The sequence below is a fragment of the Anomaloglossus baeobatrachus genome, chromosome 4, assembly GCF_048569485.1.
Source record: "Anomaloglossus baeobatrachus isolate aAnoBae1 chromosome 4, aAnoBae1.hap1, whole genome shotgun sequence".
Classification (NCBI taxonomy): domain Eukaryota; kingdom Metazoa; phylum Chordata; class Amphibia; order Anura; family Aromobatidae; genus Anomaloglossus; species Anomaloglossus baeobatrachus.
The window spans coordinates 655,588,725-655,604,507 of record NC_134356.1 but is presented as its reverse complement, the minus strand read 5'-3'; the positions used below and the strand labels follow the sequence as shown (position 1 = coordinate 655,604,507).

Below are 15,783 nucleotides of genomic sequence, written 5' to 3'. Positions count from 1 at the left end.
GTGAATTGACAACGGGCTGCCACTGTTCCACTTGACTATGTAGCGTATGACGCTATTACCAAGGGGAATGATAATGCCTTCATGTCAAGTTATTCAGACATTTCCAGGAGGCATAACAGAGGAATAGCATAACACAGTTAAAATAACCAAAAAGTTTGTTTTTTTTTATGTGAAATTGCTGTATACTCTGTGGAAGAGGGACAGTAAAAGGAGGGGACCCCCTGTCCTATAGGGCAAAGAGAAAGTGGCCAACCTGATAGAAATATATATTAATACGCAACGTTCCCCTCCTCCACAGACCGCCGACCAGCAGTATATGGACGCCTTCAACGACGAGCTGGAAGCTTTCAAGGGCCGAGTACGAGAGCGCGCCAAAATCCGAATAGAAAAGGCCCTGAAAGAATACGAGGAAGAGGAGCGGAAGAAGAGGCTGGGCCCCGGGGGGCTGGATCCAGTCGAGGTCTACGAGACCCTTCCGCCTGTAAGTGGTGGGATTAATGGGGGTTTTATGGGGTGATGACGGGATAATCCTATGTCGGGAAAGATGTCAGGATGTTCAGGGATGGTGGCTGTAGTCACTCCGTATCCGGAGGAAGGGCGTATTCACTTCTTAGATATGTCCCTGCCAGGATGTAAGGGAAAGGGTTTACCGGATTATATGTGATCAGTCGGATGACGGTCCATTGTCTGGGACCAATACCGGAGCTCTGCCTCATTCACATCCCACCGCAACATGGTGTCCATTTATTAACAGCAAGCAGAGTTCTTGTAAACCGGGAGACATTGAACAAGAAATTACAGATTTTTTTTTTTCCCCTTATACAATGATTAAACTCTTCCTACTCCATGATGCATTTTCATCAAGGTGCCATGTGTATGGAGCGGCCATGGTGGTGTCGGGTGTATGGAGGAGCCGTCGCGGTGTCAGGTGTATGGAGTGGCCATGGCGGTGCTGGGTGTATGGAGCGGCCATCGAGGTGCCGGGTGTGGCTGCTGAGGTGCCGGGTGTATGGAGCGGCCGTCGTGGTGCCGGGTGTATGGAGCGGCCGTCTTGGTGTCAGGTGTATGGAGTGGCCATGGCGGTGTCAGGTGTATGGAGCGGCCGTCGCGGTGTCGGGTGTATGGAGTGGCCATGGCGGTGCTGGGTGTATGGAGTGGCCATGGCGGTGCTGGGTGTATGGAGTGGCCATGGCCATGGCGGTGTCGGGGTATGGAGCGGCCGTCGCGGTGTCAGGTGTATGGAGTGGCCATGGCGGTGTCGGGTGTATGGAGCGGCCGTCGCGGTGTCAGGTGTATGGAGTGGCCATGGCGGTGCTGGGTGTATGGAGCGGCCATGGAGGTGCCGGGTGTGGCTGTTGAGGTGTCGGGTGTATGGAGCGGCCGTCGAGGTGCCGGGTGTGGTTGTCGAGGTGCCGGGTGTATGGAGTGGCCGTCGAGGTGCCGGGTGTAAGGAGCGGCCGTCGAGGTGCCGGGTGTATGGAGCGGCCGTCGAGGTGCCGGGTGTATGGAGCGGCCGTCGTGGTGCCGGGTGTAAGGAGCGGCCGTCGAGGTGCCGGGTGTAAGGAGCGGCCGTCGAGGTGCCGGGTGTATGGAGCGGCCGTCGAGGTGCCGGGTGTATGGAGCGGCCGGCGTGGTGCCGGGTGTATGGAGCGGCCGTCGAGATGCCGGGTGTATGGAGCGGCCGTCGTGGTGCCGGGTGTATGGAGCGGCCGTCGTGGTGCCGGGTGTATGGAGCGGCCGTCGAGGTGCCGGGTGTATGGAGCGGCCGTCGTGGTGCCGGGTGTATGGAGCGGCCGTGGAGGTGCCGGGTGTATGGAGCGGCCGTCGTGGTGCCGGGTGTATGGAGCGGCCGTCGTGGTGCCGGGTGTATGGAGCGGCCGTCGTGGTGCCGGGTGTATGGAGCGGCCGTCGAGGTGCCGGGTGTATGGAGCGGCCGTCGTGGTGCCGGGTGTATGGAGCGGCCGTCGTGGTGCCGGGTGTATGGAGCGGCCGGCGTGGTGCCGGGTGTATGGAGCGGCCGTCGAGGTGCCGGGTGTATGGAGCGGCCGTCGTGGTGCCGGGTGTATGGAGCGGCCGTCGTGGTGCCGGGTGTATGGAGCGGCCGTCGAGGTGCCGGGTGTATGGAGCGGCCGTCGTGGTGCCGGGTGTATGGAGCGGCCGTCGTGGTGCCGGGTGTATGGAGCGGCCGTCGTGGTGCCGGGTGTATGGAGCGGCCGTCGTGGTGCCGGGTGTATGGAGCGGCCGTCGTGGTGCCGGGTGTATGGAGCGGCCGTCGTGGTGCCGGGTGTATGGAGCGGCCGTCGTGGTGCCGGGTGTATGGAGCGGCCGTCGTGGTGCCGGGTGTATGGAGCGGCCGGCGTGGTGCCGGGTGTATGGAGCGGCCGGCGTGGTGCCGGGTGTATGGAGCGGCCGTTGTGGTGCCGGGTGTATGGAGCGGCCGTTGTGGTGCCGGGTGTATGGAGCGGCCGGCGTGGTGCCGGGTGTATGGAGCGGCCGGCGTGGTGCTATTCTTTAGCAGAAAGCTGTCTCCACACGACTGATTGACCACTCTCTGTGTACACTATGCATAGGCAGAAAGCTGCCTATCAATGGTGATGGTGGGGATATACAGAGCAAATAAATGGAGAGGTCTACCTAGCAGAATTGCTGGTTTTTGGTCACCTAAAAAATGCAATAAAAAGCAATGAAACTGTCACACACACATCCAAAAATGCTGCTTATGAAAACCACCACAGCGGAACACACACACACACACACACACACACACACACACACACACACACACACACACACACACACACACACACACACACACACACACATATATATACACACACACACACACACACACACACACACACACACACACACACACACAATGAAATCCTACGCTGACTATGTAAAGTTCAGTCTCAAAAAATGGGAGAAAAAAAATAAGTGTAACGAGTCATTTTTACTGCACAATAAACACCGTCCAAACAAAACCCCCCAAAAAGTTGTGCCGTGGCTTTTCTTTGTCGCTCCATTGGGAGACCCAGACAATTGGGTGTATAGCTATTGCCTCTGGAGGCCACACAAAGTATTACACTTAAAAGTGTAAGGCCCCTCCCCTTCTGGCTATACACCCCCAGTGGGATCACTGGCTCACCAGTTTTGTGCTTTGTGCGAAGGAGGCAACACATCCACGCATAGCTCCACTTTTTAGTCAGCAGCAGCTGCTGACTATGTCGGATGGAAGAAAAGAGGACACATATAGTGTCCCCAGCATGCTCCCTTCTCACCCCACTGTATGTCGGAGGTGTTTGTAAGGTTGAGGTACCCATTGCGGGTACGGCGGCAGGAGCCCACATGCTGATTCCTTCCCCATCCCTTTTTACAGGGCTCTGGGTGAAGTGGGATTTACCGGTCTCCAGGCACTGAGACCGTGCTCCATCTACAGCCCCTGGAGAAGATGCTGGATGGAGCGGAGTACATCAGGGACATGGCCCTGCTTCCTCAAGGTACTCTGTGTCCCCGTGCATTTGGCGCTCACACCGCAGCATGCTGGGTGCTGTAGTGCGCCGGGGGACATCAGCGCTGCGGCGCCTGTGCCATGGCCTCATTCAGCTTTGCTGAAGCAGGCTCACTTATGGGAATTGGTCGCGCCGGCCGCTGGGACTGCGGCGCGGCTGGCACTTGTAGTGCGCCGGGGACTTCAGCGCGGCCTGCGCTTTTACGGCGGCCGCGCTGATAACTAGAGTCCCCGGCTTTTGCGGCCTGCTTCCGTTCGTTCCCGCCCCCAGACCTGCCAGTCAGGAGAGGGGCGGGACGCTGGCCACTTCCAGGAATCGGTCGCGCCGGCCGCTGGCAGCGGCGCGGCTGGCACTTGTGGTGCGCCGGGGACTTCAGCGCGGCCCGCGCTTTTACGGCGGCCGCGCTGATAACTAAAGTCCCCGGCTTTTGCGGCCTGCTTCCGTTCGTTCCCGCCCCCAGACCTGCCAGTCAGGAGAGGGGCGGGACGCTGGCCACTTCTATGAATCGGTCGCGCCGGCCGCTGGAACTGCGGCGCGGCTGGCACTTGTGGTGCGCCGGGGACTTCAGCGCGGCCCGCGCTTTTACGGCGGCTGCGCTGTTAACTCGAGTCCCCGGCTTCTGGGCCTAGTCTCCCTTCGTTACCGCCCACAGCCCTGACAGTCAGGGTAGGGGCGTGACGCTGCATAGAGCAGAGCTGAGAGCTGGAGTATGTTTTGCATACTCCACCCCTCTCACTGTGTGCACTGTGAATCCGGATTCCCGCACTTTCTCAGGCACGCCCACGGCTTCCTTCTCTACAAGGACACCGGCAGCCATTAGTGTCAGTTTCTGTACGATACAGAGACAAGTGTGGAAGACCCTGGCATTCTGATAGTCACACAATCGCTGTAACAGGCGTTAAGCAGCACCTGTGGTGCTAACCCCACTAGTGCAGAAGTGCACTTATAGATATGCTTGTACTATATACATTGCACTGTTTGGTCGCACGTTGTATATACCCTCCTGGATTATGCGGAGGAGTTATCAGCATATTCTCTGTGTAAAACAAAGGTGCAGAACCACATGTTTTTCTATGCAGCCGGTACAGCATGTACGGCTATACGGCCGGCAGGTACATAGACTCCCATTGTATGCACTAATGGCCAGGGGATGAGGACGGTGTCTGCAGTATTTACTGACAGTTTTTCTGAGACTATGGCTATGATACTAGAAGCCTAGCAGTCCGGACATGTCTCTCACAATATGGGCACTGTTGAATCATTGATCCATGGCCCCCCTCAGTGTGAATAACTAACAGCTCCGGGAATGTCACACGCATCCCAGAGTCACGGCTCTGCACGGACGTCAGTCCCCAGACAGCCTAAGTGGGCTCGCTATGAGCGGCCTCGGTTTCATCAGGGTCCTAACAGAAGGACTCGCTGTGTAATGAGGCGGAAGTAGCGGCTCAGGATTCTGATCCTGAGACCGCTCTCAATCTGGATACACCTGATTGTGACGCCATAGTAAATAATCTTATAGCGTCCATCTATAGAATGTGGGTTATTTCTCACAGCTCCTCCAGTGGAGGAGTCAGCTTCACGTATTTTTCTGGACCACTCTGCCTTCAGAGAGGCAGTCCAGGAACACCACGCTTATCCAGATATGCGCTTCTCCAAACGGCTTAGGATACACGTTATCCCTGTCCCCTGACTTGGTCAAGGACTGGACCCAATGTCCCGAGCGGCATCCTCCAATCTCCAGGCTTGTAGCTAGATCCATAGTTGCAGTGGGAGATGGAACTGCAAACTCAAAGATGCCACTGACAGACAGATGGATCTCTGGTCGAAAGCCATCTATGAGGCTGTCGGCGCACCGTTGGCTCCGGCATTCTCTCCCTTGGGGCACTCCAAGCTATTTCAGCTTGTCTTACACAGATTGACACGGTTACACGTACATCTGTGCCGCAGGTGGCATCCTTAACCTCTCAAATGTCTGCATTTGTTTCTTACGCGATTCAGGTTGTCCTGGACTCTGCGAACCGGGCGGCGGTAGCCTCCGCTACTCCGTGTTTTTAAGCAGAGCCTGGTCTGCTCGTTAAGTGAATGGAAGGCAGATTCTGCTTCCAAAAAAGGTTGCCTAACCAGTTGCCTTTTTCTGCTGACCGACTGTTTGGTGAGCGTTGGATGTAACCATCAAACAGTCCAGGGGTAAGGATTCATCCTTTCCTCAGCCCGGACACAACAAACCCCAACAGACCAAGAGGCAGTCGGGGTTTTCGGCCTTTTCGAGGCTCGGGCAGGTCCCATTTTTCCTCGTCCAATGTGGACTCAAAAGGATCAGAGGAGCTAAGATTCTTAGCGGGCTCAGTCTCGCCCAAAAAAGCGACAGTCTGAAAACCCGCTTCCAAGGCGGCTTCCTCATGACTTGCGGCCTCGGTCGGTAGCAGGCTCTCCCGCCTTGGCGATATTTAGCTGCCATAGGTCAATGACCATTGAGTGTGAGACATTCTGTCTCACGGGTACAGGATAGAGCTCACTTCTCGTCCTCCAACTCGATTCTTCAGAATTTCTCCACCTCCCGGCCGGGCCGCTGCTCTTCTGCAAACAGGGTGCACTCTATAGGCAGAAAGAGTGATGACCCCCGTTCCTCTTCAGGAACAAGGTCACGGTTTTTACCCCAAATTCTTTGCGGTACCTATAACAACGGGCCGTTCCGTCCCGTTCTGGATCTAAAAATGCTCAGCAAGCTCGTGGACACCAGGCGGTTCCGGATGGAATCCCTCCGCCATGTCATCGCCTCAAGGTCCCAAGGATATTTCCTAGCATCATTAGGCATCAAGGATGCTTATCCACACGTGCCGATTGATCCAGAGCACTAGCGTTTCTACGCTTCGTTATAGGAGACGAACACCCTCTGTTCGTAGCTCTACCTTCCGGCTAGCGACAGTCCAACTGGTCTTCGCCAAGGTCAGGGCAGCAGTAGTCACAGTCCTGCACTCTCAGGGTCACTCTGTGGTCCCGTATTTAGACGATCTACTTGTCAAGGCACTCTCTTAGGAAACATGCCAACACTGCCCGAACGTTGCGCTGGAGACTCTCTAGAGTTTTGGGTGGATCATCAACTTTTTAAAGTCAGATCCGACCCCGACCCTATCGATAACATATCTAGGCATAGAGTTTCTTACTCTCTCAGCGATAGTGAAGCTGCCGCTAGACAAACAGCATTCACTACGGGCTGCAAGCTCTTCTTTAAGAACCAGTCGCACACATTGAGACGCCTCATGCACTTCCTACGTAAGATGGTAGCAATGGAGGCAGTTCCTTTCGCGCAGTTTTACTGCGTCCACTACAATGGGACATTCTCCGCCAATGGGACGAGGAGTCGACGTCCCTCAACAGAGTCGTCGTTCTTTCTCAGGCGGCCAAGGAATCTCTACGGTGGTGGCTTCTTCTCACCTCTTGGTCAAAAAGAAGGTCCTTCCTATCCCCGTCCTGGGCGATAGTTACGACAGACGCGAGTCTATCAGGGTGGGGAGCAGTTTTTCTCCACTACAGCGCTCAGGGTACGTGGACTCAGCAAGAGTCCACTCTTCAGATCAATGTTCTTGAACACAGAGCAGTGTATCTTGCCCTACAATCCTTCCAACAGCGGCTGGAAAGCAAGCATATCCGACTTCAGTCGGACAGCTCCACAGCGGTGGCATACATCAACCACCAAGGAAGAACGCGCAACCGGCAAGCCTTCCAGGAAGTCCGGCAGGTTCTGATGTGGGTGGAAGACACGGCATCCACCATATCCACAATTCACATCCCAAGTGTGGAAACTAGGAAGCTGACTTCCTAAGTCGCTGAGGTGTGGCCGAAAGAGTATGGTCTCCTCACCCGGACGGGTTTCAGGAGATCTGGCGCCGCTGACAGAGGCCGGACGTCGATCTAATGGCGTCACGGCACAACAACAATGTGCCAGCTTCATGGCACGGTTTCACAATCATCGAGCTCTGGCGGCAAACGCCTTAGTTCAGCATTGGTCGCAGTTCCAGCTACCTTAGGTGCCACCTCTGGCATTGTTGCCCAGAGTACTGCGCTAGATCAAGACCGACTGCGGCCGCGCCATCCTCGTCGCTACAAATTGGCCGAGGATGTTGTGGTACTCGGTTCTGTGGTGCCTCACGGTAGGCTAACCGGGGGCACTACCAGACCAATCAGACTGGCTGTCTCAAGGGCCATTCTTCCATTTGAATTCTACGGCCCTCAACCGGATGGTGTGGCATTGAGTCCTGGAACCTAGTGTCGTCAGGATTACCTCAGGACGTGGTTGCCACCATGAGACAGGCTAGCATACCAACGTCCGCCAAGATTGACCACAGGACGTGGAAGATGTTCTTATCTCGGTGCTCGGCGCAGGGGGTTTCTCCCTGGCCGGTTGCATCGTCTATGTTTCCTTCCTTCCTGCAATCTAGGTAGGAAAATGGGTTGTCGCTCAGTTCCCTTTAGGGACAAGTCTCAGCGCTATCTGTATTTTTTCAGAAACGACGACTTCCTCAAGTACGCACGTTCCTACGGGGAGTTTGTCTTCTCAGCACTCCGTACAAGCGGCCGTTAGAGCCCTGAGATCTGAACAAGGTTCTAATTGCTCTCCAGATGCCGCCTTTCGAGCCTTTGAAGGATGTCTCCCTTCCCGTTTTTCACGGGAAGTGGCCTTCTAGTAACGGTCTCGTCTCTTAGGAGAGTTTCCGAGCTAGCAACGCTCTCATACAAACTCCCTTCCTGGTCCTTCACCAGGACAGGGTAATTCTGCGTCCGGTTCCGGAATTTCTCCCTAAGGTGGTATCCCATTTTCATATCAATCAGGATATCACCTCACCTTCTTTGTGTCCTCGTCCAGTCCATCAATTTCAGAAAGATTTGCATCTGTTGGTTCTGGTGAGAGCACTCAGGTTCTACTTCCCGCATGGCGCTCCTGCGCCACCCGGATGCACTCTTTGTCCTTGTCGCTGGTCGGCGTAAACAGTCGCAAGCTTCCAGATCCACCCTTGCTCGGGGGCTCGAGGAACCAATTCTTGAAACCTACAGTTCTACTGGGCTTCTGGTTCTCTCAAGGCCGAAGGCCCATTCTACCAGAGCCGTGGGTGCATCCTGGGCATTACGGCACCAGGCTACGGCTCAGCAGGTGTGTCAGGCACCCACCTGGTCGAGTCTACTTACTTTTACCAAGCATTATCAGATGCATACCTACGCTTCGGCAGACGCCAGCCTAGGTAGATAAGTCATTCAGGCGGCGGTTGGCCACCTGTAGGAGAGGGCCGTTTGACGGCCCTATCATGAGGTATTCTTTTACCCACCCAGGGATTGCTTTTGGACATCCCAATTGTCTGGGTCTCCCAATGGAGCGACAAAGAAGAAGGGAATTTTGTTTACTTACCGTAAATTCCTTTTCTTCTAGCTCCAATTGGGAGACCCAGCACCCGCCCTGTTTTCTCCGGGTTTTTCTGTTTTTTCGGGTACACATGTTGTTCATGTGGTATGGTTCAGTTCTCCGATGTTTCCTCGGATTGAATTGGTCTTTAAACCAGTTATTGGCTTTCCTCCTTCTTGCTTTGGCACTAAAACTGGTGAGCCAGTGATCCCACTGGGGGTGTATAGCCAGAAGGGGAGGGGCCTTACACTTTTAAGTGTAATACTTTGTGTGGCCTCCAGAGGCAATAGCTATACACCCAATTGTCTGGGTCTCCCAATTGGAGCTAGAAGAAAAGGAATTTACGGTAAGTAAACAAAATTCCCTTCTTTTCCCCCTTGTTTTCAGCACTTTATACCTCTGGTGTCTTTCAGAACTACAATTTGTCCTGTAGAACATGTGCCGTCACCGGGAAATAATGATGGGTCCTGGAAGGAGAGGGGGGGGGGAATGTGCAGCAAATCTGTGTATTATCAAACGCTCGGGGATGGGGCCCAGACAGGGGGGACAGCGGCACACAGATGTCTCGCCGGGGGTTAGTAAGGTGCGCAGAAAACACTTATTCCCATCAGCTTGGATTTTGTTTTGTTTTTTGCCTTTCAAAAGTCGTAACTTTTTTTTTTTTTTTATTATTTTTATTTATTTTTTTTTTATTTTACGCAAAGATATTTTCGAGGGAGCGGGGGAGTTACTATTTTTGACATTTTGGGGCAAATCTGTTGTATTGAAACATTTTGACACAAATCACTATTGCATTAGCTCCTTTTTTGGCCATTTTTTTAGGGGGATTTTGTTCTTGTTTTTTTTTCTCCTGTTTTTTTTTGTTTTTGTTTTTCTTGTTTTTCCTTTGTTCCTTTTTAAAGTCTTTTGTTTTTATGTTTTGTTTATTTTTTTCTTTTTTTTCATTCTTCATCATTGCAGGCTGGATTTGCACCTTCCATATTTTTGGCTAATTCCATCAATTGCGATTTATTTATTTATTTATTTTTTTTTAAGTTTTTAATATTTTTTGCACAAATGTACAGTAGATTGCGCCCACCTGCCTAGAATGATGGAATGATTTTAATGTTCTCTGTAAACTTTTCGGTACAAACTTTACAGCTTTTCATGTGACATTTTGCACTAAGTGGGGGAAAAAAAAAACAAAGATTAAAAAAAAAAAAATCTAGAAAATCTTTGAATTTCCACAAAATTTGGAAACCACATTTGATGCGAAAGGAAAAACAAAAGGTAAGATGAAAAAAGTGATAAAAAAGGTACATGCTCATCACCACTCCCATTGAAGTGAATGTAGCGACAATCACGCATACATGATACCGTTCCACTCACAGGAGGGACGTGGGACTCCCAGTCTTGGGATCTTTGAGGGTCTCGGCGGTCAGACCCCACTGATCAGACATTACTCACCCCTACTGTGTTGTTTGCTTGTGGAATAACCTGCCCTCATGGTACCGGAACGGCCAGACTCTACACCCCAGGGATGCTGGTAAGGGGGTATTACTGGGATAATAGCAAATATAACCCTACCAGCTCTTTAGATGGAGAAAACCACCCCAATGATATGGAAGTCATACTGATGCCCCTTGTTTTTCACATTTTTTTTTTCTTTTTTTTTTTCTCTCTTTCTATAGGAATTACAGAAATGCTTTGATACAAAAGACATCCAAATGCTGCAAGACACGATCAGCAAAATGGACCCGAATGTAAGTTTGGGGGGTGCAAAAGCATTATTTACTAATATTCAGGAGATAGGATTAGAAAACAAACAAAAAAGAAAACATTATTGCTCATCAGTACTAAATAGCCGTGTCTGGGGGCACTAACGGGATAACTGTCCTGATAGCAGTCAGTAGTAGTAAGATGGCCGAGATCAGACTTGTCTCCTATCCTGGATGTTGCCTGTATATTAGTCGGCACCGGCTTTTCTTTACTCTTCTTCTACTGGACTGAACGTTACCTGCGTTTTTAATGTACAGTTATAATCATCTTTTGGAAAAGGATAAAATATTAAAGTAAATCCCTGTCAAAGAGCAGAGTTTGCCTTCTTCCTTGGAGAATGTCTTACTCTCCATAACGAATAATGATGTTCTCAAGGTCTCCAAAATTATTCTCCTTGGATGAATAGACCATAGTTATAACTATTCGTCCGCTGGTATTGGAGCATGGAGTGTGCGCAGGAGCTGAGCCTGCTCCATTAACCCCCGCGCAATTTTGCATTTATTTTTGGTTTTTTGCTCCTTTTTTACCGAGAGCCATACGTTTTTGGGTTGTTTTTTTTTTATTTATTATATTTAATATTCCATCAATCTTGCCATATGCGGCTTTGGTGGTTTTTTTTGTTTTTTTTTTTCTTGCGGGACGAGTTGTACTTTTAAACTAAACCATGAGTTTTACCATATAATGTACTGGAAAACGGCCAAAAAATTCCAAGTGCGGAAAAATTGCAAAAAAAATGTGACTGCCTGATAGTTTTTGGGGTAGTTTTTTCACCATTGTTCACTATATGGTAAAACTGATGTATCGGTGTGATGCCTGAGGTCGGTGCGAGTTCATAGATACCAAACGTGTATAGGTTTACTTTTATCTAAGGCTACTTTCACACATCTGGTTTGAGCAGTGCGGCTCAATCCGGCTGTGAAACCTATGCAACGGATGCGGCAAAAACACCGCATCCTTTGCATAAGTTTTTACATGCGGCCGGTCCGTTTTTTTCCGGTTGCGGCACGCTACTGAGCATGCGCAGTGGAAGAAACCGCATGCGGCGGCCGGATGCGTTTTTTTCCGCATCGCGCCGCATCCGGCGTCCATAGGCATGCATTGAAAAATGCGCCGCAGCGGCCGGATGCGGCGCGATGCGGTTTTTTTGCCGGAGCAAAAAACGTTGCAGGCAACGTTCCATCCGGCCGCGGCATCGGCTAAATCTGCCGCATGCTGCAAAAACCGGACCGAACGCAAGCCCATGCGGCACAATTCGGCACTAATGTAAGTCTATGCAAAAAAAAACGCAACCGGCGACAAAAAAAACGGTTGCAGTTTTTCTGCAGAGCGTCGTATTGTGCCGCAGAGCAAAAACCGGATGTGTGAAAGTAGCCTTAGGGGGTTAAAAAAAAAAACCCCCAGAAATGTGTCCAAAAAAAGTGGCGAACTCTTTGCGCTTTTTTCGCAACCCGTAGCGTTCTCATTTTTCACGGTCCGGGGATCAGTTATTTTTTGCGTCTCGAGCTGACATTTTTAACGCTACAATTTTTGTGCAAATGCCAGGTTTTGATCTCCTGAAATTGCATTTTTCCCAAAATTTGCAACAACCAAAAAACGTAAATTTGGCGTTGGGATTTTTTTTTTTTGCCACTACACCATTTACTGATCAGATTAATTGATTTTATATTTTGATCGGGCATATCTGAACGCGGTGATACCAAACGTGTGTTTCTGTTTTTGTTGGGTTTTTTTTTAACCCTTTAATTTGCAATGGGGCGAAGGGGGGTGATTTGAACTTTTAGGTTTATTTATTTTAATTTTTTTTTTTTTTTAATAGTCCCTATAGGGGACTATAAGGATCAGAAGTCTGATCTCTCATTCATTTCTCCTGATCAGAGCAGCACAGCTCTGATCAGGAGAATTGCTCCATTCTTGTTAGAGCCACTGCTCTGCCGGCTGTAACAGGAACTACGTCATGATAGCGATAGGAATCATCACATCACCCTGTGCTACCATGCATGGCAACAATCGGCTCCCCATGATCACGGCATGGGGCTTCTGATGGCAACGGTTAAGTGTGAGTTACCTGCTGGGGCCATTTTAAATTCTCTCTGTTCCATTTTGACAGCCCGATTTAAGGGGTTAACCGGCACTTGTGGATCGTGGATCCACCTCTACCTGCAAGGCACACATGCATGCTGTACAAATCAGCAGACATGTGCAGGGATCGCCACCGGCTCATCGTAGCTGCCGGTTGTGATCACCCCTTCATGATTTAGAACGTACGGGTACGTCCATAGTCGTGAAGGGCTTAAGGACAACTGGTAGATGTGTTTTACAGACAACTCCTGCCTTAAACAGCAGCGACCGGAGCAAGTCCTGATTGCAGATGTTTAACCAGTGATGTAAATATAGTGCAAGATTTGGATCTGGCCCCTCATCCTCAGCATGTTGGTCAAATGTATGAGAGCTCTTGTATCCTTCTAAATCCTATAAAGACATACGAGTTGCCCTCCTTCCCGATTATGTACTAAAGTCCCCCATCCTTGGCCCCTTCCAGGTAATTATGTCCCCCAGTTCTTATTAAGAAAAAAAAACATTGCCATCCTCTTCTACAGTCGGCACAGTAGACAGCATGCTAATGTCATCTGCTGGCCTCTGGTTGGCCAGTGGCGTATATTGCGGTGTAGGGACCCGACGGGTCTCTGCACCACAGTACACTTCAGCTGAATGTGCGTCCAGTTGAAGTAGGTGCTTTCTGGTGTCAGTGGGCCCCATGCGGCCCGGTCGCGATCTCTGCTACTGTAGTTGTTAGGCTCTTGGAAGAGTCTGTTTTGCGGTGCAGAGACCCAACAAGTCTCTGCACCAAAATACACTTCAGTTACGGGCACGCTGAGGTCATCTGACAGCCTCTGATTGGTCAGTGACGTGTATTGCATTGCAGGGTCCCAACATATCTCTACACCGCAATACACTTTAACTGAATGTGCGTCCAGCTATAGTAGGTGCTCACTGGTGTCGGTGGGCCCTCCTGTTGCCGGTCGCGATCTGTTGAACTCCAAATTAATAAGATTTGTTTTATTAGCGCTTGGGAAATCAATACAGTACATACGCTTAGTGGTGTACTGAGAGAATTCTCCTTTATTATTACATATGACTAGTTTATATAGGGTCATAAACAAAGGATAATTTCCCTCTGAACTATGCACTAATAAGACCAGTATGGGCGTGAACAGAAAAAATGTGAAAAATAGCCTAATGCTAAAAGGGTTAATGACTTTGAAGGGGAGGGCTACAAAACAAAAATTTTCTCACAATTTCTCTTTTCCTGCTTCAATAAAAGTCAGTAGGAAAATTGACTGTGTAATCCCAACGTTCACAACTAGATGTCACTCGTTGCCGGCACAGATATGGCTGTGGTCTGTAATCTTCCAATGTTCACCACTAGATGTCACTCGTTGCCTGCACAGATATGGCTGTGTTCTGTTTTCTTCCAACGTTCACCACTAGATGTCACTCGTTGCCGGCACAGATATGGCTGTGGTCTGTTCTCTTCCAGCGTTCACCACTAGATGTCACTCGTTGCCGACACAGATATGGCTGTGTTCTGTTTTCTTCCAACGTTTACCACTATATGTCGTTTGTTACCTGCACAGATATGGCTGTTGTCTGTAATCTTCCAATGTTCACCACTAGATGTCACTCGTTGCCTGCACAGATATGGCTGTGGTCTGTTCTCTTCCAGCGTTCACCACTAGATGTCACTCGTTGCCGACACAGATATGGCTGTGTTCTGTTTTCTTCCAACGTTTACCACTATATGTCGTTTGTTACCTGCACAGATATGGCTGTTGTCTGTAATCTTCCAATGTTCACCACTAGATGTCACTCGTTGCCTGCACAGATATGGCTGTGGTCTGTTCTCTTCCAACGTTCACCACTAGATGTCACTCATTGCCAGCACAGATATGGCTGTGGTCTGTTCTCTTCCCATTATCACATACATCCTTTGTTTTCCATTCCTCCAGGAAGCCAGAATCTACATGAAGCAGTGTATCGACTCCGGCCTGTGGGTCCCAAACTCCAAAGGAGACGCTCCTGACGCCGAGGACGGAGATCCAGTTTACGAAGAGGCCAAAAGTGAGTCCTCCGAGCAGAACGCAGCATCATAAGGGTCCGATCATGGAAAGTGTGGCTCTCACCGTGGTGTAATAGAATTAGCAGGATCTCTTCTGAGCGACCCTACTATTCCACCCATAAGAGGTGCAGCAAATGCTAAAACCTTCCTCCAAATCATGGAACCAATGAAGACTGCAAATTACTGATGGGGAACACCGATGTATACTGGTGACACTGGGAACGAGGGAGCCGCCGGCCTCTAGCTGGATAGGTCACTGTCATTTTGGTTTAATGTCTCCCTTTTTCCCTCCCAGGACTATGGTTTTATTTTTTAGGGCTGTTATATTCCCCAGGACTGAATGAGTTAAACGGCGTCCCAGGACGTGATATGAGCATACCCACAGTGCGGCAGGACGGGGGTACACGGGGCGTCAGGCCGGGGAGCGGACGTCTGGTGTCCCGTGCGCCTGTGAATCATTTGCTTCTTCTGCTTCCGTGCACTGAGAAGAACATAAACCGCATTTTTTTTTCACAAGAAGTTGTGTGTTTGTCATTTTTTTTTTGTCATTTGCAGTGTGTTCTGTGCGTTTGACGTGGACCCCCTTCCCCACTGGCATCGCAGCGTCATTCAGCAGAAGAGAAGACCGACCTAGACAGACCACGCCCGCTCCCCCACTTACTTTTGAGCCACTTTTATCCCCCCTCATCCTAAACTTAGCATTCATTCTGAAATTTTTAGTAAGTGTTTTAGCTCATCCCAAAGCTGGATTCTCAGCTACACTGCTCAGTACTGCTGTGTAATGTCCTCCATACGGATGCTTTTTAGTAAGTGTTTTTCTCATTCCAAAGCTGGATTCTCAGCTACACTGCTCAGTACTGCCGTGTAATGTCCTCCATACTGATGCTTTTTAGTGTTTTCTCTCAACCCAAAAGCTGGATTCTCAGCTACACATGTATCGTGTTTTTCCAAAAATAAGAACGGTCTTATTTTTTTTTACCCCCCACGTGTCCGGCCGCAGG

General features: G+C 50.4%; 1 protein-coding gene across 3 annotated transcripts in view; it reads left to right on the top strand.

Annotated features, from left to right (window-relative positions):
* CDC37 (cell division cycle 37, HSP90 cochaperone) overlaps positions 1-15,301 on the top strand; it is a 40,856-nt gene extending 25,555 nt beyond the window's left edge. For all 3 annotated transcript variants that reach the window (XM_075346502.1, XM_075346504.1, XM_075346503.1), the window contains exons 7-9: positions 299-481; positions 10,578-10,649; positions 14,673-15,301. In XM_075346502.1, coding sequence (XP_075202617.1) covers positions 299-481; positions 10,578-10,649; positions 14,673-14,816 — 399 coding nt within the window. In that variant the 3' untranslated portion in view covers positions 14,817-15,301. The remainder of the gene's footprint in view (positions 1-298; positions 482-10,577; positions 10,650-14,672) is intronic.
* Positions 15,302-15,783: the final 482 nt, after the last annotated feature.